This window comes from Fonsecaea erecta, assembly GCF_001651985.1.
Source record: "Fonsecaea erecta strain CBS 125763 chromosome Unknown Scaff3, whole genome shotgun sequence".
Classification (NCBI taxonomy): Eukaryota; Fungi; Ascomycota; class Eurotiomycetes; order Chaetothyriales; family Herpotrichiellaceae; genus Fonsecaea; species Fonsecaea erecta.
This window is the reverse complement of record NW_017387246.1, coordinates 1865343-1892588: the sequence shown is the minus strand read 5'-3', so window position 1 is coordinate 1892588 and position 27246 is coordinate 1865343. Positions and strand designations below refer to the sequence as shown.

The following is a 27246-nucleotide window of genomic DNA, read 5'->3' as shown; positions in this document are numbered from 1 at the left end:
GAGAGAGAGAGACCATTATATTGCCTGGATGTGGATCGACGATTCATTGGGGAGATCCTTGATCGGATGTGCAGCTACATTTTCTGTTATTAGCCGCCGGTGATATAGACATTGCAGTCCTAGATCCCTCCGCCACCACCAGCCCGTTTAGAAAAAATCCCAAGTACACGTGGAGAATCGAGTTGAGCCGAACTCCTTTTCTTTTTAGGCGTTCTTCATGCCTGCTCTTGCTCTTGCTCTTGCTCTTGCTCCTGCTCCTGATTCTGAACCTGCTTCTTGATGCCCACGACGACAAAGTTCCGCGGACTCTGCTTGTAGTCGAAGACGACGTCGACCCAGCAGTCGTCGATGTCCGGGTGCTCGCGCAGGAACAGCCAGCGGTCGGTGACGATGATGCTCTCGACCACGCCGGCGCTGAACGCCATCAGGCTCCAGATCACGGCCAGGTTCTTCTTGGCGTATGCGAACCGCCGCTCGTACGCGTCGATAATCTCGTCCGTGAGCAGCGGGTCCTGCGTCAGCGCCGTCACCGTGGGGCCGTCGACGGGGTGGGCGCGCAGCTTGGCCAGGGCCCCGTGCACGTATGCTCGGAAGTTGGCGAAGCATGTCTTGCGCAAAGACCCGATGATCAGGGGCGTGCCGCTGCCGTTGCCACGGGATCCTTCACGACCTGTGATGCTGCCGCCCACGACCTCCTCCTCCTCCTCCTTCCCCTCCCCTGCTGGGCCAGCAGACTGCTTGACGACGCCCAGATCAAGCAAGATGCGCTGCAGGAGTGCGCGGTAGAAGTGGCGGCGGAAGAAGGCCTCGCTGTCCACGGGCCCCCAGTTGTACGGGGCCTGCACGGCCATCATGCGCGCCGTGATGTTCAGTCGTACCCCGCGCCCACTCCCGCCGTCGGCGTCAGCGAGCGGGAACTCCTCCAGCGTGCGCGACAGCGGGAATCCGTGCGGGTCGTATGCTCCCCCGGTCGCCTCCAGCCGCGGGTGATTGGGCCGCAGCCGCGGGAGCTTGTATGTCGCCGGCCCCAGCCGCTCCGTCACCAGGTTGTAGCAGCACCCGATGATGGCGACCGCGCACACGCTGCGATTCAGGCTCAGCGACCGCAGCGCGTGGTGCGACAGGTTGCCGCACGAATGGAGCGAGACGACCAGGGCTCTGGACCTCTTGCTGTTTCTGCTTCTGTGTCCATCCCCGGTTTCGTCTGGGGTCGCCGTGGTTGAAGGGTTTTCGATGTTTTCTGGTCGCTGTTGTTCTTGCTCGTCGCCTTCTTTCTGACTGGAATCTAATGGGTAAAGGATATTCTCGAGATATCCGTCCTGGACGTCGTGCTCGATGTACGTCATGGAGCCCCTGTTGGGATCAAAGTCCTTGTTGTCCAGAATCTTTGCCGCAGCAAACATTTCTGGCACCGGCTCTGGCACTGGCACCGGCACCGACGGACGCCCTTTTTCAGACTGGGAAGAGGAGCAGGAGGAGGTTGGAGGAGTGGGCACGCCGTCCTTGCGCGCCATCTGCCGCTTCCACTCTTTCTTGTTGCGCATGATCTTCTCTTTCTGCGCCAATTTCGCGTGGACATCCATCGTTCTCGCACCAGCAATGTTGTGATGCTTCCTCTCAATGGCCACCACGTGCTTGTTGTACGGCGGGGACGCCAGCGTTCGGCCCAGGTAGTTCTGGCCCGACCCGAAATCGACGACCGAGAGCGGCTCCTGAAGTCGTCGGGAGACGTCTTCGGAGAGCTTGTCCACATACGCCGCGAAGTTCGCAACTTCGTGGATCTTCTTCGTCTTCATCCCCACGGAGAGCTGTGTGGGTATGTCTGTCACGTCGTCCGAGACGGGGGTGAAGTCCCGCCGAAGGCAGTGTTTCCGGATTGTCTGCACATACTCCAGCAGGCTTGCGGGTGGAGAGGGGCTGGAACCGGAATTTGTCGACGGAGCAGCAGGGGAATACTCCTTTAAATCAGTTCGAAGAAGCAGATCAAGCACATCGTCAATCTCAACTGTGTCGAACCACTCACGCCATTCCTCCGGCAGGACCGTCGTGTAAAGGTCCGGCTCTCGCGTGAGGAAGTCCAGAATATGCACTCCGCCGCAAAGATTCCGAAAGAGGTCAGATCTCGTGGCGAAATCTAGTACCGACTGGATGTATTCATCTTCAGACGTCCACGCTGGGTCAAGGGGAAGCCGAAGTCCCCGTTCCCGTCCGACAAGACCATCCGTCATGACAACGGCCTCATCGTCCTCTTTGAAAGTTAGCTCAACGGGGGATAATATCCGGTAAACGATTACTTTATCCTGGGGCAATTTAGTGGACACTTCACAGCGAAATTCGTCGTTGTTTCAAGCCAGAAAAAAAAAGCATGTGTTTTGATGCCAAGATGAGTAAAACTCGCTCCCACCTCTCTCCGATCGGGCCAAGGCTGATGCTGCCCTGTCAAGCTCCTAGTGCGTCAGGACTCGCCACAGGGATAGAGCTTGATTCAACCTGATAGAAGCTGGGGTCATCATTAGGAGATGGTCGGCATGAAACAATTCCTCCAAGAGTGACACGTATTGAACGATTGTCAATGTGCTAACGAAATAAAAAATGCCATATCCGGAGGAGGCAGGTTGGGCGACCAGCGTGTTCCCTAAACATTCTTGAGAAGGTTTGCCGATTGACACTACAGCAGTTCAACTGGTCTTCAGACTGTTTTCCACCTTCTAGTTCCACAGAAGAAATCAATTCCACAAGTCGATTTCACATGAAATGCGTTCGCCACTGCTCTCGCATGACATCAAAAGCTCTGGGGGGTGCAATAGCTACCTCGTACAAGGTCCTCGAGTGACTGGCCCGGGTCCCCGGCACCCCAACCGGCATACTCGCCGAGCCGCTCGCTGTCTATTACCATGATTGGGTTAAGCTGATAAAGCTCATTACGCTGTGTACGAGCTGCAGACGTCAACTCTCTCTCTCCGGACCACGCCACAGCGATTCCATCTCCATCGTACTACAGCTATGAGACTCCAAACCTGCGCTAAATGCTGGAAGCATCCATATTTGAATCCACTCTTATCAAATCCCTTTTCCACGGACGCGAGATCCGACGCAGGAGCATCGAGTTTGAATGGCCCCTATCAAGAAGAAATCCCCACTGCCAGATTTTCCTGGTCAAGCTTTTCTCCGTCGAGATGTTCGGCTTTACCTGGTATAGAAAGGTTGCCGTAGGTGCGTTTGTAATGCGATTTGATTCCTGCCGGCCTCGGGTAGCCTCAGATCTCCAACTTTGTGCTTGTATCAGGAATATATGGCGAACTCGAATAAATCCATAGTTCCAGCCGCCATCTCATGCTTTCGGCTCAAAGCTTGCTTTCACCGTTCGCGTTCCCAGGTTGACTCCAAGCCTCGCGATGGAAACCTATCTCCAGTACCGTCGGATAGGGCTCACGATCCAGAAGCAACTCGAGGCCTCTAACGCCGAATCTGCACGCGCATTACCATGCCTGTCCCGTCAGAAGACCAGAGTTGTCAATGGACAGCCAGTCCTCATCGTCGAATGGGACGGACCAGACGACCCAATGAATCCCCGAAATTGGTCTCTTTTTCGCCGCGTCTATGCCACGCTTATCATCTCCTCGATCGCGTTCATGGTCGGTGCTGCGGCCCCCATTGATGCAGCCGTTCTACCTCAAGCCGCGAGAGACCTTGGTGTCAGTGAAGTCACCGAGACACTGGCCGTTGGCATGTTCCTGATCGGTTTCGGTGCCGGAGCACTTATCTGTGGCCCGTTCTCCGAAGTACTGGGCAGGAGTGGCACATACATGGTCTCCCTGATTTTTATGTGTATTTGGCTAATGGCGTCGGCCCTGGCACCGAACATCGGCGCCCAAATCGTCTTTCGATTCCTGGCTGGCTTCAGCGGTGCCTCTCCTCTCGTCTGCGCAGGAGGGTCGGTGTCGGATATGTTTACACCCATTGAGAAGACGTACATGTTCCCGATCTTCGCCTTCGGAGGGTTTCTCGGACCACCACTTGGCCCCATAATGGCCGCCTACGTACCGACGTCGCCCTACCTTCATACCTGGAGATGGGCAGAGTGGATAGCGTTGTTTACCGCCGCGGTCGTCCTGCTTTTGGCGTTCTTCTTCCAGCCAGAGACGTTTCCACCGCTGCTGTTGAGTTGGAAGGCCAGGCACCTGCGCAGGATCACCGGGGACAAGCGATACTATGCCGAACACGAAATCGAGCGCATTCCTCTCTCGACGCGGCTCAGGGTTGCCCTGCCGAGACCGTTCATTATGGCCTTTACCGAGCCGGTTATCTTCTTGATCACCTTGTACATGTCGGTTCTGTACATCATCCTCTTCACTTTTTTTGACGGATACGATTTCATCTTTCGACAGACGTATGGCGTTTCTCAGGCTATATCGAACATTATCTTTATCGGAATCGCTGTCGGCGTATGCTTCGGTGGAGTCTGGCTGCCTTGGATGTACAGGCTGACTGTCCGAGCTCAGCAGACGGCCGAAGCGCACGGCCAAAAGCAATTCGATCCTGAAATCCGATTGTGGTTCGCCATGCTGGGTGGCGCTCCCGCGATACCCATCTCGTTATTGTGGATGGGTTGGACGGCATACCCGAGCGTCTCGATCTGGTCCCCGATCATCGCTTCGGTCCTTTTCGGCTACGGCACGATCATGATTTTCATCAGTTGTTACATGTACATTATCGACAGTTATGAAATGTACGCGGCGAGTGCGCTGACCTTCGCCACGTTGGCACGATATATCATTGCCGGCGGCATGACGGTCGCGGGCGTTCCTTTCTACAAGGACATGGGTGTGCATTGGACACTGACCATTCTGGCGGCTCTGAGTGCCTTGCTGGCTCCGCTGCCATACGTGTTTTACAAGTACGGGTATATAATTCGGAGCAAGAGTCGGTTTGCCGTGAATCGCGCGGCAGAGGAAGATGAGATCGTGGTGCCTGTCCAGAACGAGTCTTCTGGTTCGTCCTCCATGACCATCACGCCGGAGATGAACAAGGAACTGGGCGGACAGACCGGCAACGACTGAATGAGCGTTACTGTTGGTTTTGCAGGCGATTGTTCGTATTAGACAATTTTGAATTCGGCAAGCGAAGTAAGCACATTTTCCACGCCCTCGGGGCGTTTGGTGAATCATTCAAGCGCACAAAAAAACATTTGCCTACTTTTGACAAACTAAACCCAAATCGGCTCTGACGAGATATAGTCCTCAGACAATTCTAGTATTTGGACCATCAGTCATGGAAACACGGCCGCTGTTTTCACCCATTGCTTAAGCCAATTGCAAAACCGAAAAGGGCGGCCGCAGCCTCACTAGGAGAGAACCACTCTAGAGTCCACCATGAATGGGCGACGAAGAGTCTGCACAAAGTCATACTGCACCTGGAACGGACAAATAACGCAAATTCTGAAGATATTGGAGACATGAGAATCCATTCCCAGACCATGATGATCAGATCATGTCCCTCTCATCAATGGCTGGAGCCTCATCTATAGCCGTGTACATCTGTTCGTGTCACTTTGCTCGTGGGTATCATTGAATAAACAATATTAAAGCAGGAAAGGATCACTCCAGGCCAATCCACTCCGCCTCGCCATCTTCGGCGACGACCGTCTCTCCATTCGAGTGATGGCCATAATGCCCCAGATTTTCCATTAGCAGCTTGTTGTTGCTGCCTTTTGGTTGTTGACACAAGAATTCAATCTCAAAAACATTTCGCTCGCTGAGACTGCGCACTTGTTTTCCTACGCCGTCGACACCGCGGAGGATGGAGCGAAGTTCAGCGGCAAATTCACCATGCCGCTCCTTGATATACCGGCCATGGACACTCAGTATCTCACCCAGCCAGCGAAGGGCGAACTCCAAATGAGGGTTATTTTCCATCTGCTGGGCGACGAGCATCAACAGTCTCCCGAGATACACCCTCGGTAGTTCACGCACAAGCAGCGGAATCGACCCGTATGGTACTGACTCATAAGCTTGTCGGAGCAAAGGTTTGTCGTTCAGTCTGAAAGCCATGACGAGAGCCTTGAGGTATTCAGGCTCATCTTGTGCGAGGATAGATCGTACGTTCTGCGGAGTAACGTCGATGTCGAGATCAAATGGGTCGAAGTCTTCCATTCCCGCACTGTCGAGGCTGTATATCAAGAGACCTTCAGTGCTGGCCGCACAGAAGCTTCTTCCGGTCGGTGCGAACTCGACATCAGCGACCCTGACTTCTGGACGAATAGTCCTCGCCGTGGCGTCTTTGCCACGTTTCACGCCTGGGAGGCCACGGTCGATGCGATCTTCGAGGTCGCTTGCTTCGCCTTCTGTGTCCAGCATTTCTCTAGGCAGGCCATTGGACATAATAGCTGCCGAATTTAAGAATTCCTGTGTCCCGTCCAGACTCAGGTTGATGGAGATGGTAAACTTCTTGATCAACGTCAGCGTGCTAACGGAGTATAGACAGATGTATTTGCTGTTGCCGGCTGCAAGAAGACAGCTGCCGTCTGCGGAATACACGATTGAGTTGAACGACTTAGTTCCAGGGGTTGAGGCCGCTGTACGTCGCGAAGTCAAGGTTCGACCTCCACTGACATCTCGACGACCGTCGAAACCAGATTCTTGTATTGAAGTGTTCAGATTCCAGAAGGTAAGCTGGCCATCAAGAGTAGAGGCTGCGATTTGTGCAGAGTCAGGCCGAATTGCAATACACAGCAGGTCAGACATGAGCTGTAACGTTTCCGACGATTGTGATCTGTCAAACACAGACCATACTCGAATGGTGTGATCCCACGATCCCGAGACGAGGTGTCGACCGTCCGGGGTAAAGGCTAGTGTAGATATCGGGCCTTCGTGGCCCGCCAGCCGATCGAGAAGAGCCCCAGTTTGGACGGACCACAGATAAATGTCAAAAGAGTCGTGAGATGCGGCGCAGACGACCTCCGCAGAAGGGTCGATGGCTAAACAGGAAAAGGAAACCCTTTGAGGAGCGGTGAACGTCCTAAAATTTCGATACCTCAACATATCCCAGGCTCGGACTGATCCATCTAGAGAGGATGTAAAGAGAATGTTGCCTCTTTTGGAGTATGCAGAGGCGGTGACGGCAGAATTATGTTCCGAAAAGGTCGCAATGTGGAAACCGGAGGAGACATCCCAGACCTTGATTAGCCCATCATCAGCACCAGTAATGATGCGACCAGAGTCTGGAGAATACGTCAAAGTCGTCATTGTGTCAAGATGTGACGACTGCTTGAGGATGTTTGACTCCGAAGCATACTCCCAGACTAGTAGTTGACCGGTCTTGGATGAGCCTAGGGCAAGCCATTCTCCCGTGTTGTTGATGGTTACCGCTGAAATGGGCGAGGCTGCCATTGACAGGCTGTGGATGTTGGAGAAAGAGGGAGTCTCATACAAGGAAAATAGACCATTGTCGAAGCAGACAGTGAGTAAGTTGGTCGAGGGGTGATAGGAAGCGCATTTCAGCTTTGCGTTCTGCATGAAATAGTCCCTCTGGACAATGCGCCACCTCTCATCGTCGGGCTCTATCGACTCATCGTTTTCGGCCCGTAGGCGGGCTGAGTACTCCCAGCGGAAGAGAGCCCCGTCTTCACTCACTGTAAATATAGATTCTTGATCGGCGGAGAACCAGACGCCCCTGACTTGCTGTCTATGGCCCGAGAGGACTGTCGGCTCGAATCCTTCCTCTGGATCCAGACTCCATATCCGCGCGGTGAGGTCTTTGGATGCACTGAGGAAAAAGCGCGAGTCACCCGACCAGCTCAAATGTCTGACATCGTCAAAGTGACCTCCATATTCACGATGCAGAACGAACGGAGCGAATTCGAGGTCCCCATCAGCACCTCCGCCGGGCGTAGAAGGTGTCCGCCATGCCTGAATCTTTCTGCCGAGTCCAACCACGAAATGACGACCGTCCGGAGCAAATGCTAACGACGTCACCGGCGATTTAAAGGAGAAATGGTAGATAGCCACTCTTCTGGAGAAAATAGACAGTATTGCACGGCCATCCTCGTCAATGGTGAGGAGGAGGCTTCCGTCTGGGGAAAGGTCAAGGTTGGTGATATTCTTTCGGTGGGCAAAGGGAAAGGTGTAACTGGTATTTCTGCCGTGTAGTATGTTAGATCGAATCCCATGCCAGTCCGAGGGTTCTCACTTCGTTAGGTTAAAGACCGTCACGCGGTTGCCGACTGGCGAGAGCAGAGAGTTGCCGTCTGGGGTGAAGACGAGGTTGCCTTGACGATAGACGGTACCCAAGAGGTTTGAAAACTGCAACAGTGTGTTAGAAAGATAGCACCACCCACTGCATTTGTTATACACACCTTGAATTCTGTCTTCATTGTCTCATGGCTGTGCGGTCCAGGTCGGCGCATATGCTGTAGACATGATCCCCAGTGTGCAAACTGCGGCATCAAAAAAAAAAGTTATCGGAGAAAACGATTGATTTTCTCCGGAACCAGTACGTTTGAGGTTAAGCGCACGCCGTGATCTGGGGCACGCCTACTAGTGAAAATTGGCGTTTCAGGGGCGCGACTGTCGACACTTTCTGGTGAGGATCAATTGAAGGAAACCCCTAATAACCACACACCACGTTGTCCCTTTGAGACTGCATTCCTCGTCCCTTCACCTCTTCCATCATTTCCTCTGCTAGACCCTCGTTGTCTTCGTCTCTCGCTCTTGGTCTCTTTACTTGATTGTTTTTCCTCAAATCTGCGACCGAGATGGCTCCAGCAGCAGCAGAGTCCCCATCGCCCATTGGCATTGCCAATTTGCCCAACCAGCGACACAAGATCGTCGCAAAGAGAGGCGCTGCATTCACCATCATGGTAGGGCTGGGTATCTTCTCCCATCTCCTAGGTAAATGCTAACCGTTGTTATTCAGGTTGCCGGCGAGTCGGGTTTGGGCAAGACGACTTTCATCAACACTCTCTTCTCAACAACCATCAAGAACTACCAAGATCACAAGAGGCGCCACGCGAAGCAAGTTGATAAGACAGTGGAGATCGAAATCACAAAAGCTGAATTGGAAGAGAAATTCTTCAAAGGTACATTTCAAATAAAGGCGCATTCGTTGATCGCAGTCTGCCTAACATCCTGCTAGTTCGTCTCACCGTCATTGACACTCCTGGCTTCGGCGACTATGTCAACAACCGTGACTCCTGGATGCCCATCATCGAATTCCTTGATGACCAGCATGAATCCTATATGCTGCAAGAGCAACAGCCACGACGACAAGACAAGATCGACCTCCGTGTCCATGCCTGCCTCTACTTCATTCGACCCACGGGCCATACCCTGAAGCCCTTGGACATCGAGGTCATGAAGCGGCTGTGCACTCGTGTCAACTTGATCCCGGTTGTCGCAAAGGCTGACACACTCTCCCCCGCCGATCTAGCCCGCTTCAAGCACCGTATTCGAGCTGTCATTGAAGCGCAAGGCATCAAGATCTACCAGCCCCCTATCGAGGATGACGACGAGGCCGCAGCACAACATGCTCGTGCTCTTATGGCTGCTATGCCATTTGCCGTCATTGGCAGCGAGAAGGACGTCAAGACTTCTGACGCTCGCATTGTCAAGGGCCGACAATACGCTTGGGGTGTGGCTGAAGTGGAGAACGAAGAGCACTGTGACTTCAAGAAACTCCGATCGATCCTCATTCGAACCCACATGCTCGACCTCATCCACACCACTGAAGAGAACCATTACGAAGCCTACCGCGCGCAGCAAATGGAGACACGGAAGTTCGGTGAGGCCCGACCGCGAAAGTTGGACAACCCCAAGTTCAAGGAAGAGGAAGAAGCGCTTAGAAAGAGATTCACCGAGCAGGTCAAGGTGGAAGAACAGAGATTCAGAGCATGGGAGCAGAAGTTGATTGGCGAAAGAGACCGACTGAACAAGGATCTGGAGGCGACCCATGCCGCTATCAAACAATTAGAGCAGGAACTGGAACAAATGCAAGGCAGTGCCGTGAGGAGCCATGGTCGTCGCTAGGCCAGTGCAAGATCAGAAATCAAGCTAGCTTGATGACCTGGTTGGCTAAGTTGGGCCAGAAGCGAGGATTCTGGCAATTCCTTGCTTCGGGTGCCGTGTCCGGGAACGTGGGTGTGTGCTCAAAGCGTGGAGCTCCTTCTGAGGTTAGCACTGCTACGAAAATACCTTCTAATGTCAGATCTTTCTTTTGCTGTGGAACCGGTCTATTTCTATCGGCTATGGCAATGTCACCGTGACTTGGAGTCTATCCTCGACACCTGCGCCCAGTCGCAAGCTCTATACGGCAGCATCTTTCAACTGCTGCGTAATATGCCCATTCGCCCCTCTTCCACCCATTGGGTCATGTGTTGTGGTGTGGTTCCCATTCTCCTTTGCCTTGTCCACTGTCCGCCGCGAATCTTCCTCTGCTACTGCCCTGTCGACGTCAGCGAAGCCCTCATCGATCTCGACATCGTCGTCCTCCACAATGCCCATCCAAGCACGCATCTTGTCTCGTTTGAACGCTTCAAAATCCCATTCTTCGGGCTCTAACGTCTCTTCACCTTCAAGCCAGACATATGTTTGTGCTTCGACTTCTTCCAGGACTTCGTCGTCTCTGTCTTGTTCGGGGGCAGCTTGATCCAGTTCCACATCCTTCAAAACTTGTACCTTCACGACATCCCGCTTGTACTGGCGGCCTTCGAAGATGTCCAACCGGTAGATATCCCCCTGCGTCAGTCCGGTCACCAGGCTCCCCCGTACCCTGGAGCCGGAGTGGGGTATTATGGCCGGGTAATCCGCGTATCTCACTCTGTGTCGACGATAGTTCTGCAGCATGGCGGGCCGGACGGTGATCAGGTCTTTCTGCCACGGCTCGGGATTGTGGGTGCCGTGGATGACGCGATGGAGGACGCCAGGCGCCATGAGAGTTCCTGTTGGGGCCCCAATTAGAAAAACGGTAAAGCATGAGAGGAAGAGGCAAGATACCATAGAAAAAGGCCGTGTAATCGCCCATGTTTGTGCCAGTATTCAGTGATCCTACGTCAAAGGGAGGGCTGGAACGGTGGAGGTGGCAGACAAGAAGCGGGCTAGGCTTTGTGTGCAGAAGATCGGGAGACAATCCAAGAGGCAGATGAGTTAGACTTGTCTCCTTTGCTTTTAGTATATCCTATTTCACTGTCACTCTTTGTTCGTCTTGTCTCTCACACTGTAAATCCCCCAATGCGCCCTGCAAGACAGTCCGCCCGCAGATATCAACAAAATAGTTCTGAGCAGGAAGGTGCGCCGATATCCGCGCTCATAGCCTGCTGGGAAAAGCCGCTCTGTGTAACAGAGCATCTTCCCCACGAGCCCCATAGCCGCTGTGGTTCTCTCTTGTTTCGACGAATAGTTCACTTCGAAAACGGCCTGTCAGTATAGCCAGTGTGTTGGAATGGCAACTCGTCCTCTTTCCTGGTTCTGGTCGATTCAGCACAGTGACTGGCATCTCCGGAAAGGCCAAATAACGTGTGCAGCTAGTATGCGGGGGATGTTCTACTTCCTCTGGTACAAGTCAGTGATAAAAGTCGTGGTTCGTCATCAACTGACAAGGAGTCAGAATCACGTGCAGTGAATGAGGCAGTGTAATGGATACAAGATGTACGGAGTACGTTGGACGTGGCCCACTCCCTTCAGGGAACCCAGCCTTGTATACTCCCAACATTCTCGGTCATCCGGCCTGTGACCTTTTGGGCTTTCCGCCGAGTGGTAAGCAGAGCTCTTTGAGGAGTCAACGTCTGCAAAATGTCATAAGTCCGTAGAGGATCGATTACGAACCTGTTCGTCAAGCTGGTCATATGTGCTGACACTCTTACACTCTCTTCTGACAAAGCACTCCCTCATCGAAGATTTCTGGAGAGAGCGGAGGAGCTATCATCTGGCACCTTATCGTATGATACCTCGATCAGCATCTGTACGCTTCCGATCGTGGATGTAACAGATTGGTCTTTCTTGTTACCTGTTGCTGCCCACCGGAGCGCGGCCCGGGGTGCTAGCCTGCTCACTCTCGGTCGCCGCTCATACGCAGGAAATACGAGGCTGACCGAAGATGCGGGGACGAAGATGTATGGTTATGACATCTGACTGTTTTCACGAGGGAGCTCGTCTCCTATTTGGTGGGAATGCGTCTTCGTAATCTCCATGCTGGTTCATGAGTACCGCTTCAGTATGGTACGGAGGCCGATCCAGAGTATAGAAACATGGCGATCTCTTTAAGCTGGAGAGACCCAAAGTCCTTATAAATATCTTACACCTGCGATATTACAACAAAGGACGAACTGTGACTGAGAAAAACTGTTGGATATACATTCAGGACATCGCCACAGCAAACAGGGAAAAGACGAGCCGGTCCCAGAGATGAAGCTCCCAACCTTGACCCTTGCCGTTCTGGCTCTTCAGACACTCGGAGTGTCTGCTGCGGCCTTAAAGGCTCGCGTATGTCCCGGGTAACCCTATACTTACCATGTTCTGCTAACGGAGACGGTTGACTTGCACAGCTCACACCTCTGCAAAACGACTGCGATCTTCCCGAAGGCGATCCCCAAGGCGCTGACTGCACGTCCGAGGTAGTCACCCGAGTATGAATCTTCCTACGGCGCTACCCAGCCTGGGTATGAGGAGTCACTGACGCCTTTGTCTTCTCTCAGCAAGATGGCGGCATCCCTCTTGGTCTGACTTCGATCACCGTCGGCACCGCGACGAACTCGTCCGGAACCATCGTTCCTATCTCCATCCCCTATACACTCTCCCACGACCCTACAGCCCCGCTCAGTGGAAGCGGCACCACGGTCTTTGACTCTTGCCTGAAAAGCGCAACCTTGGTTCCCGGTGACGTGCGCAGTTCGTCGCTGGCGGCGTTCTCGTCGGCTGAATGCACCTTCTACACCAGCAGTGTGGACATTGGGGACGGGGATGCCACGTGTGAGGGTGGACTCGTGGCATCGGCGTCTACCGACGACCCTACTCCAATAACGTTTAACAAGCCGGTGCTTTGTATGACGTGCACTTACTCCTGAGCTGTGGATGACGGTGGAGATATACATGCAGATTTTGGGAGGAGTGGCCGACTTGTTTTGTGGGTTGGGGTCTTTTGCCTGAGCATCTTTGGTGGTGGGTGCCCTTGCATAGGCTCAAGGGGAGCAGCGATTGAAAAGGGACAGTATGCTATACGGATCGTGGAATTATATTAGGTAGCTAACGTACTCGAACTCCTTTGTCTCTGAGAATAGTATGTACTTACATCTGGAGTGGCAGCATCCGCATCTGCCTTTCCTGCAAGCATTGTTTGGGTATTATTTCCCCCTGCTGGGCTCGTCCTCGTTGGCCGCAAGAACGCTTGAAAAGAGCAGATGTCACGGGCACAACAGATATCCCGATCATATCCGGTTCTGTGAGGGAAATGCACAACAGCTAAGCTGCTTGACTGAGAGAGTGACAGGAGTGCTGTGGCATGGAAGGGCCTAGAGATGAGGTGAGGTGATGTGGAGCTGCGAGGTTGATCAAGACAATGGGATGGGCAAAGATACATAAGGCGAAGTACAGGCTAATGGAATAATTTAATGGTTTCGGCAATTCAGTGGTATCAAGCCATAACGCGGTTCTGTAGGATATCAACTTGAAAAGCAGTGCTCAAACTCATAAACCCCATGCTGTTCGGTATCAATAGCCAATTGCTCTCCATAACCACATTCACGAATTCTTGTGAGACAAAAACTAGAATAGTAATCCGCCGAGAAGTAAACCTCCAAGCAGACCTCCTGCAATGGGTAGCCCATAACCTCCGCCAGGATAAGCTCCATATGGCCGATTGTACGGATAGCCCGGTCGAATAAATCTGGCGTTGGGGTCGGCATACGGTCCGCCCCCGTAAGGGTTGACGCCATAGCCACCTTGTCCATATCCACCGTACCCATACCCAGGACCCCCGGGAGGCTCAACGTAGATGTTCTTGCCGTCTCTGTCTTTGGCAAAGAATTGAGGCTGACCTGTAACCTGTGCTCGCTGCATTGCCTGTCTCAATTTCATGTGTGCTTCGTAATATTGTCTCTCTTCCTCCGCTCGTTGTGCGCGACTGCGGACACGCTCATCGTGCGTCGTGCCGGTGACTTTATCCTTCAGCTTCTCGCCGAAACTCTTCCTTTGACCGGGTTGTTGCGAGGAGGATGGGCGTGCGGGGAGTTCAGGTGGGAAGTGTTCGTCCTCAGAGTGGTCTGCGGAATGCGCTGCCTGCTTTCTCAGCCGATCCTCTTCTTCTTGCAGCCTTTCGCGTTCTTCCGTGCTCAGACTTCTCACAACTTCCGGGATGTCTAGAGGGTGCTCCCAGTATGATTTTGGTGGGTCGACCTTGGTATCTACGAAAAATTGGTGATTCTCCTTTGGGTCGTACTGTCTCACCCAACCTTCGGGCAGAGGTCTTTGGAGGTCTTCCATAGAGCGACGGGCTTCCGTCGGAATGCCATTTTTGGCGGAGGGTACTTCTAGGTGCGATGATTTCTGAGGTTTGGAGGATGTTTTGCCAGACGATCCTGTGGCCTGGTCGTACGATGGCGGGGGTTCTGCCGGCGGCGTCGACATGTTGAGGGTGAATCTGATGGTAGGAAGCGAAGGTGGGACAGGTTAAGAATCAGCAGGCCGATAGATTTAAATGTCCACTGCTGAACTGCATGCGGAACCAGGAAGATGTGTAAAGAAGTGAAAGGCGCGACAGTAATGCAAATACAGAGGTGCTCGGTTGAGGCTCAGACGGTGATAGTGACGTAGATTGGCACCTTGTTCGGAGTAATCGGCAGCTGCTGTGCCTTAGAGCCTGGCCAATCAAGCTCTCGCCAGCACGACTCAGCCACACTTATCTGGCCAATGAAGATCATAGATGGAGGGGCTGTGGCGACTCCGCTTGGCCCTTTCAGGCGCCATGTTGCGAGTCCAAATCCAACGTCCAACTTCTTTCTCCCTTGGCAGCAACTTGTACCCGCGTTATTAAACACAACCGCGTCGCCTTGATGGTGATATGGGTCATTTTCACCCCTAGGCTGGCACCATGCAATGCACAGAAGTGGCTCAGTATTGCTTACCTACAAGTAGCAGTCTGACACGAACTGCAACTTCGAAAGACTACTTGTCCTTACATCGTCGAAGCCACATAAACGAATATCCCAGAGACACCAGCAGCGGCTGTACCCCGTATGCACAACGGGACTTCTCACTTGTTCTGGTATCTGATCTGCAGCTTTCCGCTGGCGCATCTTCGTCGAGGGCGTATTTAAAATGAAAAAGAAACAAACTTTACATATTGCTAGTTGTACTCTTCGACTTCAGCATTGCTTTTAGGAACATAACGCCAATAGCGGAGGCGATAGACCACCACTTCTCACTCGACTCCTTCAACATGTCTGCCAAAACTAAGCGTTTAGACCTCGAATCATCCGATTGCCATGCGGCGCACGATACCTATCTAGCACTCGGTCGAGACAACAACGCGGTTCTGGGCCATTGTCTCAAACTCCGAAGTATTTAGTCATTGTCAAGAGAGCAGAATGATGCAGGAGGAGCTCTCGCGCTTGGCGACCATCGAGCAGAACGTGGTGGAAAGGGCGGTCAAAAAAAAAATGAAATCTCTTACCATAACAAACGAACTTTTCTGCCTCACCCGATATCAACTTTGTGTCCTTATGCATTCACTGTAAGGCTTCTTTGTTTATCTACCAAGACCCTGTTGCTCCAACCTGATTTTGCAGTCAGTTTTCCCTTACTGCATCTCTCAAGTTCTGCTCTCCCACTTCACATCAATCCCTTGTCTAAGTCCTCTGTATCATCTTCAATCTCTTGAATAACCCATTAGCTGCAACCTGCAGCCTGTTTCAAAGCTGAGATCTTGTTCAATATCGCCGGGGAAGGCAGCATTTTGCTGCTTCTCCCACGGTAGGGTTCTCCAAGCACGATGAGAGCGGACGCCTTGAGGTTCGTATTTGAACATGTGTTTCTACCTCCAAAACTACCTCAAGAACAACACAACGAATCAGGCGCCGATGATCTTCTCAAGAAGATCTCCAAGGCTGCACGCGACTTTTCCTCTGCCCTACCCCGACTTAGCAATGAGCGCCGCATCTGGAGCCAGTTGTCACATTCAGTCTCCCGTTGGATCGAGGTCTATGATAGAGGCGTTCCATGTCGGGACATCATCACCAAGACCCTCGAAAACATGCGTCAAGATGGTATGTACTTTTGCCATGTCTTATGGTCAATTGCTAATCAACCCCATAGACATTTTGTTGTTCTACATTGAGCCTCAGAATGCCGCAATCCTAGTCAGAAACAAGGCAAACGGCGCCATCTTTGAGTGCTTTGAAGTGCTTGCAAAAACCGATGCGGTCCTCGACGCGAAAGACGCCCTAACCCGGCATTTTCCGGCGCGAGCAGTTTTCTTGCCGCAAGAGAAGCTCGACAATACTTCCTTCATCAATAACCTTGGAAATGCCGTCTACATGCTATCTGTTGAGCCACTGAAGATGGCTATGGAAAAGACAAAGAAAGGGAACAACACCGTGGTCGAAGAGCGTCAATCTGCCCATCCCAGGGCTGTCGCTGAATGGCTGTTCAGTATCTTGGGCAGCTGTGGAAAAGTTGCATCAAGTGTGCCCATTTGCAAGCGCATTCATGACGACGTCTGCTGGAAAAATGCCCACCTACCCTGGCGCCGCTCAGGCGTCTGGCTGTCCACCAGAGTTGCTCTTCAAATCGCACTCCACAACGCAGACCTCGAGGGTGAAGGGCATTGCCACTACAAAAACTTCATGCTGTTCCTCTTGTCTCAGATAGCAGCTGAAATTGCAGCCATCGACCATCGACCCGACGTTCTCCACGTTCTACGTGTGAAATTAGCTAGGAGAAATGCTAAACTGGGGGAATCTACACTTAGCTTCGTCCAAAACGTTGTCGATTCGACTCTGGACCTCATCAGCAACTGTATCCGCCGCCAATGGGCACAAACGACCGACAGAGACCAAGTGACAATACCACCCGTGCCCACCAGTCGGGTATCGGATCAACTGGCACTGAAGAATAGTCGCGCGGCATTGCACAATGTGTGGCAACGTTCTCGTAAAGACTTCACATACTCCTTCACGTCATACACTCCTCCGTCGCTTGCTAGAGTGACGTTATCGAAACATTTATTGCCCGAAGCCACAATTTTCACCCATACAAAAGAGCTCCTCTTTTGTCTTGTTGACTTTGAGCACTGGGTGGAAGAGTGTCTAAGCAGCTGGATAGCGGTCAACATAAGGACCCCATCTGCATGCGCCTCCCTCTCTGAACTGATGCAGAAATATTATGCTGTTGCTAAGCCGAAGTACCAGCCACATGCGGAACGAGTGTCGATCATGCTCCTGACGATCTTCGAGTTGTGGATGGCCTTAGACACCAGCGCAACTGCCATACATCCACTCCTCTTTGAATATCCACCGGAACTGCCGGTGACTCTCTTTGAACCACTACTTCTAACTACCAGGACTGAGCTGGAAAGACTGTCGAAGGTCGAGCTCCACATAATATCAAGACAGTCACGTTGCGTTCAGAACAATCCTTCACTTTTCAGTGACCCGTCTCCAGACTGCTTTGCCGTCAAGTTCTACGACCAGTCTCTTAACCTCCAAAGTTTACGCAATCAGGTCGAAAAAGATGCCCACCGAGAGCGTGAATCCAAGTCCGCGGAGTGGGAATCGAAGAAGAGGACGTTCGACAGCATCATGCGAGGAGTCGAAGGCATGAAATGTTGCGTCTTCATCCCCCAAGGAGTGGACAGGTACGGGATGCCGTATGTTGGCAGGCCTCGCCATGACAGACGTTGCAGGAAATGTGCGCAGGAGCAGTCGGCCAAGAATATTAAGATATCAAAACATGAGTGGCCACTCCCAGACGACGAGACGAAGTGTAGAGCAGTGATCTTTGAGCTTAACGCCCCCGAGTCGATTGTCTCATGGCGCGATGCTACATTCTTCTTGCTTCAAGACGTATGCAGAACCAGCAAAATTGCGGGTATGGCGTCGAAGCAAGAGTTACTTTCGTATGCACCACTTCAGGAGTATGCTGAGTTGAAAAACAGACGCATCAGTCTCGCGTCCCATGTCAAACCTCTTATTCAGTCACACTACATCAAAGCGTCATTGAATATTGATCCGGTTTTCGTCAGCAACGGCTTGCAACCCAGAATGTACGATACTGCAAAGCAGTCTCTGTGGACTGCAGACCAGATCGCTCCTCCCTCGTTACGGCACCACTGCTACACCAAATTGACTGACTCTCCGGATGGAGGTTTCAATGGCTACATCAATTCCACCCATCATACGCAGAATAAAGTCATCTCACAGCAGTCAAAGAGTCCTTCGGAGATGGGCTCTCATGAATTTGTGCTCTTGGGGTCGCTGAGATCTGGAGAAAGACTCCAACTACTCCATGTTCTTGGAGCGATCACCTCGGCCGAAATCGACTTGAACGCACCCTCGACCGCTCTCCTGTTTTGTTACGCGATCTCTCAAGTCGGTCAAGCGCGGTCTGACTTGCCACTGTACCTACGTGAATCTCAGGTCGTACTTGAGGAAGAACACTTCAATCGTTCTTTGCTGGACGCCGTGGAGGGTGCATTCAAGAGAATCGAAGCCAATTTCAAAGAAGCAGCGGCCGCGTCTATATTGCTTGGAGTGGCCCTCAAGGTGTTATCCCTGTCGCCATTTCGCAATATTTCGAAGCGCTGTATGAAACTTGTTCTCCTAATTCGTCAATCTAGCCTAGGCTGGATACGCCAGATGACCAAGCTCTACACCGAGCAGAAGAAGTCTCGTGCTGACCGCTCTGCTCTCAGACATCTATCACGTCAGATCTTGAATTCCTGCATTCTTTGCCGCCGCACGTACGTTGTCGATACTGAGGTCCAAGCATCCATGTTCTCAGACCATGAGTCTGTGGCAGACTATGTGGAGGCTTCTGTTTACCTACACACGCATCGAAAATCACAACCTGATGTAGACGCTTCCAACTATGGAACCCAGCTTCTGAGTGACGGGTACCATGCCAGGCGTAATGTGAAACATCTGCAAGTTGCCCTTCAGCTCAACGAGCCAGCATTTACAGATGGCATCAGAAGATTTTGGCCAACTGCAATGTTTACCAAAATCTGGCAGACGGTACATTCGGATGACTTTTCGTGGATTTCAAATTCTACTTCTTCTAAAGTTGTCCACTACAACCTTGTCACAGGGAGCCTTCTGGTGTCTGGCAGGCCAATTTCTCAGCTCCCTGCCCAGCACAGTTCTAACCGGCTCTACCGCTCCATCTTTGGGGATGTAGACATGGAAGTTTTTGCTGCTGATGTTGACGACATGGAGTATATGACCAAGGACGAATCTGATGGTCATCGAATCTATTTCGGCTTGCGTGGTGATGTCCTCCTCATTCGTTCGCAGAGTAATGAGGGTACGTTTGAGGCAATCCAGCGCGACCATTTTCTAGGAGATCTTCCGCAAGTTATCGTGGAGAATACCATCCCTTGGATGTCTTTACGGAATGGCACAGTGACCTTCCGGTCCAAAGCCTGCCCCTTCCGCTCGGAAGAGTCTGACTGGACTCTTAGCCTTGATCTCGAAGGACAGTCTGAGACTGTCATGCGTGCCAGCCAAAAACATTTAATAGACGCCCAAAGCGAAGTTGGCTCGACTATCTGCAAAGCTCTGCAACCAATCGAGCAGTCGTCACATATCCTCATCGTATTCAGCCAAAACACCACAATTGATGTCGAGCTTCCTCGTTATCATTTACGCTTTTCTGTTGATTACAAGGGTCGAATGGTATGCAAAGAGCTTTCTGCCTTCGTTGACTTTGACCAGACGTTAGGAACTCTGCACGGGTTCAAGTCTCGCCTGATCCTGCGCAGTACGAGCAAGAATGCCGGGTCGAATATGAGAACAGTTCTTATTCCACATGGCGACGTGAGAATAGAAACTGCACCTCCTCATATTTCTGCGCGGGTCCAGCTGGGGGAGACCAATTCTGTGACCTTTTCGCAGTTCCGCCTCGATGTTAGACTTGGACAGCTAATTAGCCAAGATCTCGAAGCGCATCTATACAAGGCGTATCTGCACGCAATCACAAGTTTTCCGGAATTTGACTCCCTGACTGGTAGGACAGGCACCGAGGAGAGCCTGTTTGCCTTGTCGGATTGCATCTGCTTTACCTGCCAGCCAATTTCTGAGCGTGCACAAGCCATACTATCTTTGATAGCTAAGCTTACTCCAGAGAGGGCTTTCTATCCTCCTCATCTCAGGACGATGCAGACTGTCACGTTCGATGGGGTCCTCTCAGTCATGGCTCAACGTGATATCTTCTTCGGAACGGTCTATGAAATTGTCGATCACAACAAGAAAGCAAATTGGCTGTTTGATGCCCACGTGGCTGAAATACCATACAAGGGAGATTTCGGATTGTTGGACAGATCGCATCACCGAACACGCAAGCTTTTCCCGAGCGAATCTGTAGCGCAGACCTCCACATCTCTCGACGACCGGTATTATTGCTCACGGGATCAAGATTCGAATGACAATTTTTGGGCGTCATCAACCATGGCAAACCTTGTTGAAATATCGCCGCCGGCATTCAACGTCAGTACATCTTGGAAGAATACGATCCAAAATTGGAAAAAGGTGGACGGTTTCCGCGACGAACTCACCTTCAACTCTTTCTCAAGTGTTCTGGACCAAGATATTCAAGACCTCTTCCCCCGTTTATTGAGTTTCTGCAGATCTCCGTTAAATTCGAAAGAGAATCTGATGTTCGTTCTGTCGCTCTTAGCGTTTGAGCAACTGGAGATTGGGGCGCAATTGAGATCGCTCCTTGCATTCGCGATTGTGCCTGCCCTCGGAGCCCTACCAGCCCCCGGGCACGACTCGTATGACTTAAGAGACGGCTCTACACTCAATCAGAAGGAGATCTCAACGCTCATTTCTCAATGCGAGAAACCTTTCGTCCCTAGCAAAACCATGGATACGACAGGAAGCGATGAAGGTGAGATCGCAGAACAGCGCCTACAGTTTGACCAAGAGTTGAACACTCAGCGCAAATTGATCCTCGAAGCCGTGGAAGAGTCCTGGCCAAATGACACTGTTAAATTGCCGGCAGAGCGGTCGTTGAATCATTACAAGATTCTAGATTTGAAACAACTTCTCAATGGGAGGTTTGCTGTATGGAACAAGAATTATATCTTCTTACGACTCCTCGAGGATTATGACCAAGAGCTCAGAAAATTCTCCAACGCCTGGACTGGTCCAGACGTCGTCGATACCACTCTCGACTTTGGTCTTGCCACCCCTACTGCCCGACTACATACGCACTTTTCGCTACTTGACCTCATGCTCATGACGCCAATCACCTCACACGACTTCGAGGACAGTAAGCCAACTGGATTAGACGGAGACTTATCGAAGTCTGTAAGTCCCAAAGCGGCCCGCCCATATCTAGATTCCAACCAAGCCGCGCGTAGCTGGGAAGATCTGGAAGACATCACCGAAGATTTGCTCGGTGATTCTTCTATGGCTGTACACGAGTATGGTCAGTTTCTGAAAAACAGTATTGAGGCTCTCAAGAGCCGATCGGGTCAGGAGCAGGGCAAGATGGAGGCGCCTACCGGCGAGCTTTTAACTCAAAAGCTTGAGGAGTCTAGAGGTCACATTGTCTATGTTCTTACCCGAGCCTGTACGCTCCTGCGACCGCGTCTCGTCTCCGGACAGGCTCTTGTGACAGCCAAAATCTGGCCTCAGGTTTCGGAGTTGAACTTGCTTCAGCTCCTTTCGGCTGAACATCGAAATAATGTTCCCGCTTGCTGGATGTCGGTAATTCTCCAATTTGCGAGAGAGATTACAGCCGCTCAACGCGTGGAAAGATTGCAGAAGCTCCTTGCCGCTGAGGATACGTTCGCTCTCAACAACGAGCTTGCAAACCCTGCCCATGCTGAATGGTCGCCAGAGGATCGTCCTGACTGGCTCCTTCTAGAGTGTCAAAACAACTTTCTCATTCGACCTGTGCAGATCCGGGTTGCAATGGAATTGCTGAAGCCAGAAAATGGGACCGTATTACTGGGCATGGGAGAGGGAAAGACGAGTGTCATCCTGAATCTTGTAGTAACTGCACTTGCTCAGAGTACGCATCTGGTTCGAGTCGTGGTGCTAAAACCTCTGGCTCAAGAAATGTTCCGGGTTCTGTCACGCTCTCTTGCAGGCTTGGTGGGAAGGCCTCTCTACTATCTGCCCTTCTCGAGGCAGACCACTTTAACCGCCAAAACACCCCAGCAACTGAAGGATCTGTATGATGAATGTCGCGAAAAGCGAGGCGTCCTCCTCACTCTACCGGAATACTTGAACTCGTTTCGCCTCGTGGGAACCGACAAGCTAGCACCGGATACGCGTTGTATCGCTAATGAACTCATCCGTGTTCAAAAATGGCTCGACTGCAACGCTAAAGATGTCCTGGACGAGTCTGATGAGCTGTTAAAACCCGCATACGAGCTTGTTTACACGAACGGAGAAGCAAACCTCCTTTCAGGTGCACCAGACCGATGGAATGTCTCACTGGAAGTCTTGGATCTGATTCAGAAAAATGCTAAAGCACTTTATTCTCAGTGTCGCAATGGAATTGAAGTCGAAATACGAGCTCCAGGCTCTTTCCCTCATATCAGAGTGCTCAATGAAGATGGCGCAGTGACAATAGCAAAACTGGTAACTCAGGCCATCGCAAATGGACAGATCCCAAGCCTTCCTCTCGGCCATTGCAACCCAGAAGTGCTTGAAGCAGTCGGCTCATTCATACTCAATATCGAACTTGATGGTGGACAAATTGAGTTGGTAACCCAGCATTTTGAGAGCTCTACTAAGCTTCATCTGCTCTATGTGGCCAGAGGATTGGTATCCCATCAAATCCTGAGCCACACTCTCGGTAAACGCTGGCAGGTAAACTACGGACTGGATCGAACCCGAACGTTGAGCGCAGTTCCGTACCGTGCTAAATCAGTTCCATCTCCAAGCGCCGAATTCGCACAGCCGGAAGCCGCGATCATCCTAACAGCTCTATCGTTCTATTACACAGGCATTCTTCGGCCGGACTTAAGACGATGCCTCCTTATTCTACTCAAAATGCCAGATCCTTCCGATGCTTACAGCAGATGGGTGAAACACTCCACTCTCCCTGACAAATATCGCAGAGTTAACTCTATCAACCTCGATGACGGTTCTTTCATTGATGCCCTATACGACAACCTCCGTTACAGTACTGGGCTGATTGCTTTCTTCCTGCGCCATGTCGTGTATCCATCAGAAGCGAAAGAGTTTCGTTACAAGTTGTCCACCTCCGCCTGGGACTTATGTCGGAACGACGGGGTGCTGACAGTGGGTTTCAGCGGCACTTGCGACAGCAAGATACCAATTGAACAGAAGGATCTTCCGGATTTGAGACACATTACGGCTTCCACCCTGAGCACGCTGCTACGATACGATAACCGAAAATATTTCTGTGCGGCATCGCCGTCTGGCCAGCGCCTTCCAACCAAGCAGCTGCTACAGCGCGTCACAGCAGATGGATCACTCGACGTCATCATCGATGTTGGAGCTCAAATGCTCGAGGGAAACCTGGAGATCGCTCAGTTATGGCTGCGGCTCTGCCCGAAAAAGATGGCAGCGATATTCTTCTCGGAAGACGACGAGAAAATGGTCTTGAATCGCGACGGTTCAACCGAGCACTTGTGTCATCCATCTTCAAGGATGAGCTCAAAAGCTGCCTGATTTTTCTTGACCAATTCCACACTAGAGGCACCGATTTCCAGCTGCCAGACAAGTTTACTGCGGCTGTTCTGCTGGGACCTGGAATTCTGAAAGATACTTTGGCACAAGCCTGTATGCGTATGAGGAAGCTGGCAGTCTCGCAATGCGTCAGATTCTACGCTCCGCCCGAGGTTGACCAGGCTATTCGAAGCGTCGTCAAAAACCCTTCAGGAAATCTTGACAGTCTGGATGTTGTTCGCTGGGCAATCCACCAATCTTGTTTGGCCCTGAAAAAGCAAAATCCTCTCTACGTCAGTCGAGGGCTGCTACACTCGCGACGGCGACTGGCAGCAGATCGTCACATTTCTTCCGACGGAGAGGTTGTGAACTACGAACAGTATCTGAACACCATCCGAGAGCAAGAAAGTCGTCCTGTCACTGAGCTCTACCGCGCCGGCGGAACTCGCCAAGCAGAACTCCCGTTCGAGCCAACCTTCGCAGAGTCTCGAGACCCTGTGATCCACGATCTGTGTGCGGAATTTGAAAGAACTCGGTCCATCGACTTTAATGACAACGACATCACGCAAGAACAAGAGCGAGAAGTCTTGCATGAAGTTGAAGAAGAGAGAGAGGTCCAACGTCCTCGAGAGGTTGAGCCTGCCACTCCGCAATACTGCCGAAGTCTATTGGCCGTCATTAAGGGCGATGAATCTCCAAATAGCACGATTGAGCTTCATCCATGCTTCAAACTCCTTGAGCAGACCCGCCTTGGGCTTTATTATAAGCAAGCAGAGTTTCCTACGGATGTGTTGGTGACCCAAGACTTCATGCGAACCATTCAGTCTCACGATGATTCCCCCAAAGATGATTTCCTGAGACCAGTACAATGGGTGGTGAAGACCTCCACAATCACACAACCTGTTATCATTAGCCCGTATGAGGCCAACGTATTTTTCCATGCAATACGGGGATCATCGAGTACCACCTTGCATTTGTTTCAGGCGCGAACCTCCCGAGGCATGATCTCCTTTGATGGCTTGAATATCTGCGAAATCCCAGCGAGTAACAGCTCCGGCAAGATTGAACCGCAGGCTATTGCCCTGCTTGGCCTCTTTGCAGGTCAGCTGTACTTCTCTTCTTTCGAGCATTACAAGGAGTTCTGCACGCTCATTGGTCTCTTTGATGGAGAACGACCCCTGCCTCGTAAGCGGCAGGTGGGTAACGACAACTTCGTTTCTCCTTCTTGTCGAAAAGCGAATAGCTGGACGGAGTGTTCTTTCACAATAAGCCCAGTTCCTTGGATAAAGGAGTTTATCGATATGCGCAGAGCCGGCATTGAATGGACACATACACACTTGGGCAGGGTCTTGAATGGACAGATTTTGCAGAGAGAGGACTTTGAAGAGGAAGGAGAGGAGTTCAACGATGAAGCCGCGTCAAATGGTATTGACGGGTCCAGACTTGGTGAGCAGGAGGAAAGCAAGGGGCGAGATGTTGCGGAGCAGGAATGAACTGTGAGGCGTGACGCAGTAGATGACGATACGCTTGGTGCAATAGGATGCAGCTGCTGTTATTTTTGTTGAGGTCCAAAGGAACACGTTGGAAGGTAACGAAATGGCAGATGAACAAAAGTTTGCTGATGAGTCACGAAAAGCTGGGAGGTCAACGCCGACTGGCGGCTGCGCCAGCTGTGCTCTAGGTCCTCGTTACATACCGTATCGTTGGAAATCTTGTTGAAGGGAAGAGAGAATCAAAAGCCACAAAAAAAGAAGAGAAAAAGGTAAACCCAGTACGGAAAAAATACATCATGTTTGAGTAGAAGCTATTGTTCCCCTTCCATGTCACCCCTCCAAGTCATCTTATTGACAAGATGGATTAGAGCCGCTCGCTCTCCGTACACGGAGCCAGAGCAGGATTGAGGAGAGACGAGTATATGTGACCTTCTATCAGTCCTTCCTTGGAGAAATGTAAAATGCGTGTGGGAGTCACGAGTGCAGGGTGACAAGGCTGTAGCGTTAAGGGGATCCTGGAGCTCAACGGACTTATTATCAAGCTGGATTCAACTACCGGCCGTCTCGTGGTCTTGCGTCCCTTGGAAACCTGCCGTCTGGTCTCTAGGTCCCCTGTTTTGCCTTCGAAAACGAGCTATCTCCATCCCAGTATCATAATCTATGCCAGTGTGGCCAAGATGCCCGTGGAAGAATATCACGACACGTATCGTCCGCCGTCAACGTTGAACCCAGCGCCACTGGATGAGTGCGGCATCAGTAAAGCCAGTCATGGGCATTCCTAGAGAGCTGAGGACCTACGTGATATAATTTGCTTCATCTGACGCCAGAAACGCCGTCATGTTGGCGACGTCTTCAGGCTCACACAGGCGACCGAGCGGGAGCGTCGCCAGCCGCTTAGCTTTTCCCTCCTCGCTGTCAGCACCGGCGACAACCCGTGGCGCCCTATACACATTGATCAGTTGATTGCGATTTGTCACAGGTGCCAAACTCACATTGGTGTATTCCCAAACGACGGCCTGATGATGTTGAAGCGAATTCGGTCTTTGGCATACGCCCCCGCCAGACCCTCAGTCGCCTGTCATGCTGCTCAGCCGAGGACAGTGCACTGCAACGGAGCACACAGTGCTAGCATTACTTACCGTGTCTAGAGCCCCTTTGCTCGCCGTATACCAGATAGTGCTGGCCCTGGGTCTCCGGGAGCCGATACTGCCGATGTTGATGACATGGCCGGCCACGCCGTTCTCGATCCAGCACGGCACGACGACTTTCACCGTGAGATACAGCGGTTTGACGTTGACCTGCCAGACGCGGTCGAAGTCCTCCTCAGGCACCGTGTGCGCATCGGCGCCCAGGTGGACGTAGCCCGCGCAGTTGACCACCGTGTCCGGGACGGCAGAGAAGCGGTCCCGCGCCAGCTGTAGGGCGTCGCGCCACGTCTGCTCCGCGGCCACAGTGCCGGTGAGGGATGAGAACTGTGCCCCAGGGGCGAGCAGGCGGCTGGTCTCCTCGTTCCCGGCGCCGTTGAGGTCGATGCCCACCACGCGGGCTCCCTCAGACGTTACTTTCTGCACGATCTTGCTTCTCGCTACCGTGTTAGAAGATGTGGATGCTTCGGACTGAGGGAAGCGCGCTCAGGCTGACTTACTCCCCGTCCAAACCCGGATCCCGAGCCTGTCACGATCAGGACCTTGCCCTCGAGTCTCCCCATGCTCTTTGAGTGTTGTGATGAACGCGGCAGATGATAACTATGATAGATAGTGAGAGGGCTAACGAGGTTCCAATGAGCGTCCGCTCTTGAAACAGAAGAAGATATTTTCTGAGATGGAAAGGCCTAGATCTCACAGGTTGGGACACAGTGAGTATGAAATACAGTTCTGTGAAGCTGGTTATGCCGGTTAAATG

At 51.9% G+C, this 27246-nt stretch overlaps 9 protein-coding genes across 9 annotated transcripts; 4 read left to right on the top strand and 5 right to left on the bottom strand.

The window, feature by feature from the left end:
* Positions 1-215: 215 nt before the first annotated feature.
* Positions 216-2228, bottom strand: AYL99_03943 (hypothetical protein; the record flags this gene model as incomplete). The annotated part of the gene is made up of 1 exon (XM_018835457.1): positions 216-2228. One exon carries the CDS (start codon positions 2226-2228, stop codon positions 216-218), a length of 2013 nt encoding a protein of 670 aa, XP_018695107.1.
* Positions 2229-3395: 1167 nt separating this feature from the next.
* On the top strand, positions 3396-5060 carry AYL99_03942 (hypothetical protein; the record flags this gene model as incomplete). Its single annotated transcript, XM_018835456.1, has 1 exon — positions 3396-5060. One exon carries the CDS (start codon positions 3396-3398, stop codon positions 5058-5060), a length of 1665 nt encoding a protein of 554 aa, XP_018695106.1.
* A 537-nt stretch (positions 5061-5597) lies between these two features.
* Positions 5598-8371, bottom strand: AYL99_03941 (hypothetical protein; the record flags this gene model as incomplete). Its single annotated transcript, XM_018835455.1, has 3 exons — positions 5598-8136; positions 8188-8300; positions 8354-8371. 3 exons carry the CDS (start codon positions 8369-8371, stop codon positions 5598-5600), a joined length of 2670 nt encoding a protein of 889 aa, XP_018695105.1.
* A 381-nt stretch (positions 8372-8752) lies between these two features.
* Positions 8753-10022, top strand: AYL99_03940 (hypothetical protein; the record flags this gene model as incomplete). The annotated part of the gene is made up of 3 exons (XM_018835454.1): positions 8753-8857; positions 8914-9076; positions 9133-10022. The coding sequence occupies 3 exons, from the start codon at positions 8753-8755 to the stop codon at positions 10020-10022; spliced, it is 1158 nt and encodes a 385-aa protein (XP_018695104.1).
* A 276-nt stretch (positions 10023-10298) lies between these two features.
* Positions 10299-11016, bottom strand: AYL99_03939 (hypothetical protein; the record flags this gene model as incomplete). Its single annotated transcript, XM_018835453.1, has 2 exons — positions 10299-10933; positions 10989-11016. The coding sequence occupies 2 exons, from the start codon at positions 11014-11016 to the stop codon at positions 10299-10301; spliced, it is 663 nt and encodes a 220-aa protein (XP_018695103.1).
* Positions 11017-12395: 1379 nt separating this feature from the next.
* Positions 12396-13054, top strand: AYL99_03938 (hypothetical protein; the record flags this gene model as incomplete). The annotated part of the gene is made up of 3 exons (XM_018835452.1): positions 12396-12473; positions 12536-12616; positions 12686-13054. 3 exons carry the CDS (start codon positions 12396-12398, stop codon positions 13052-13054), a joined length of 528 nt encoding a protein of 175 aa, XP_018695102.1.
* Positions 13055-13751: 697 nt separating this feature from the next.
* On the bottom strand, positions 13752-14612 carry AYL99_03937 (hypothetical protein; the record flags this gene model as incomplete). Its single annotated transcript, XM_018835451.1, has 1 exon — positions 13752-14612. One exon carries the CDS (start codon positions 14610-14612, stop codon positions 13752-13754), a length of 861 nt encoding a protein of 286 aa, XP_018695101.1.
* Positions 14613-15975: 1363 nt separating this feature from the next.
* Positions 15976-25344, top strand: AYL99_03936 (hypothetical protein; the record flags this gene model as incomplete). Its single annotated transcript, XM_018835450.1, has 3 exons — positions 15976-16249; positions 16299-23814; positions 23880-25344. 3 exons carry the CDS (start codon positions 15976-15978, stop codon positions 25342-25344), a joined length of 9255 nt encoding a protein of 3084 aa, XP_018695100.1.
* Positions 25345-26038: 694 nt separating this feature from the next.
* Positions 26039-27052, bottom strand: AYL99_03935 (hypothetical protein; the record flags this gene model as incomplete). The annotated part of the gene is made up of 5 exons (XM_018835449.1): positions 26039-26081; positions 26143-26286; positions 26337-26419; positions 26484-26929; positions 26986-27052. The coding sequence occupies 5 exons, from the start codon at positions 27050-27052 to the stop codon at positions 26039-26041; spliced, it is 783 nt and encodes a 260-aa protein (XP_018695099.1).
* Positions 27053-27246: the final 194 nt, after the last annotated feature.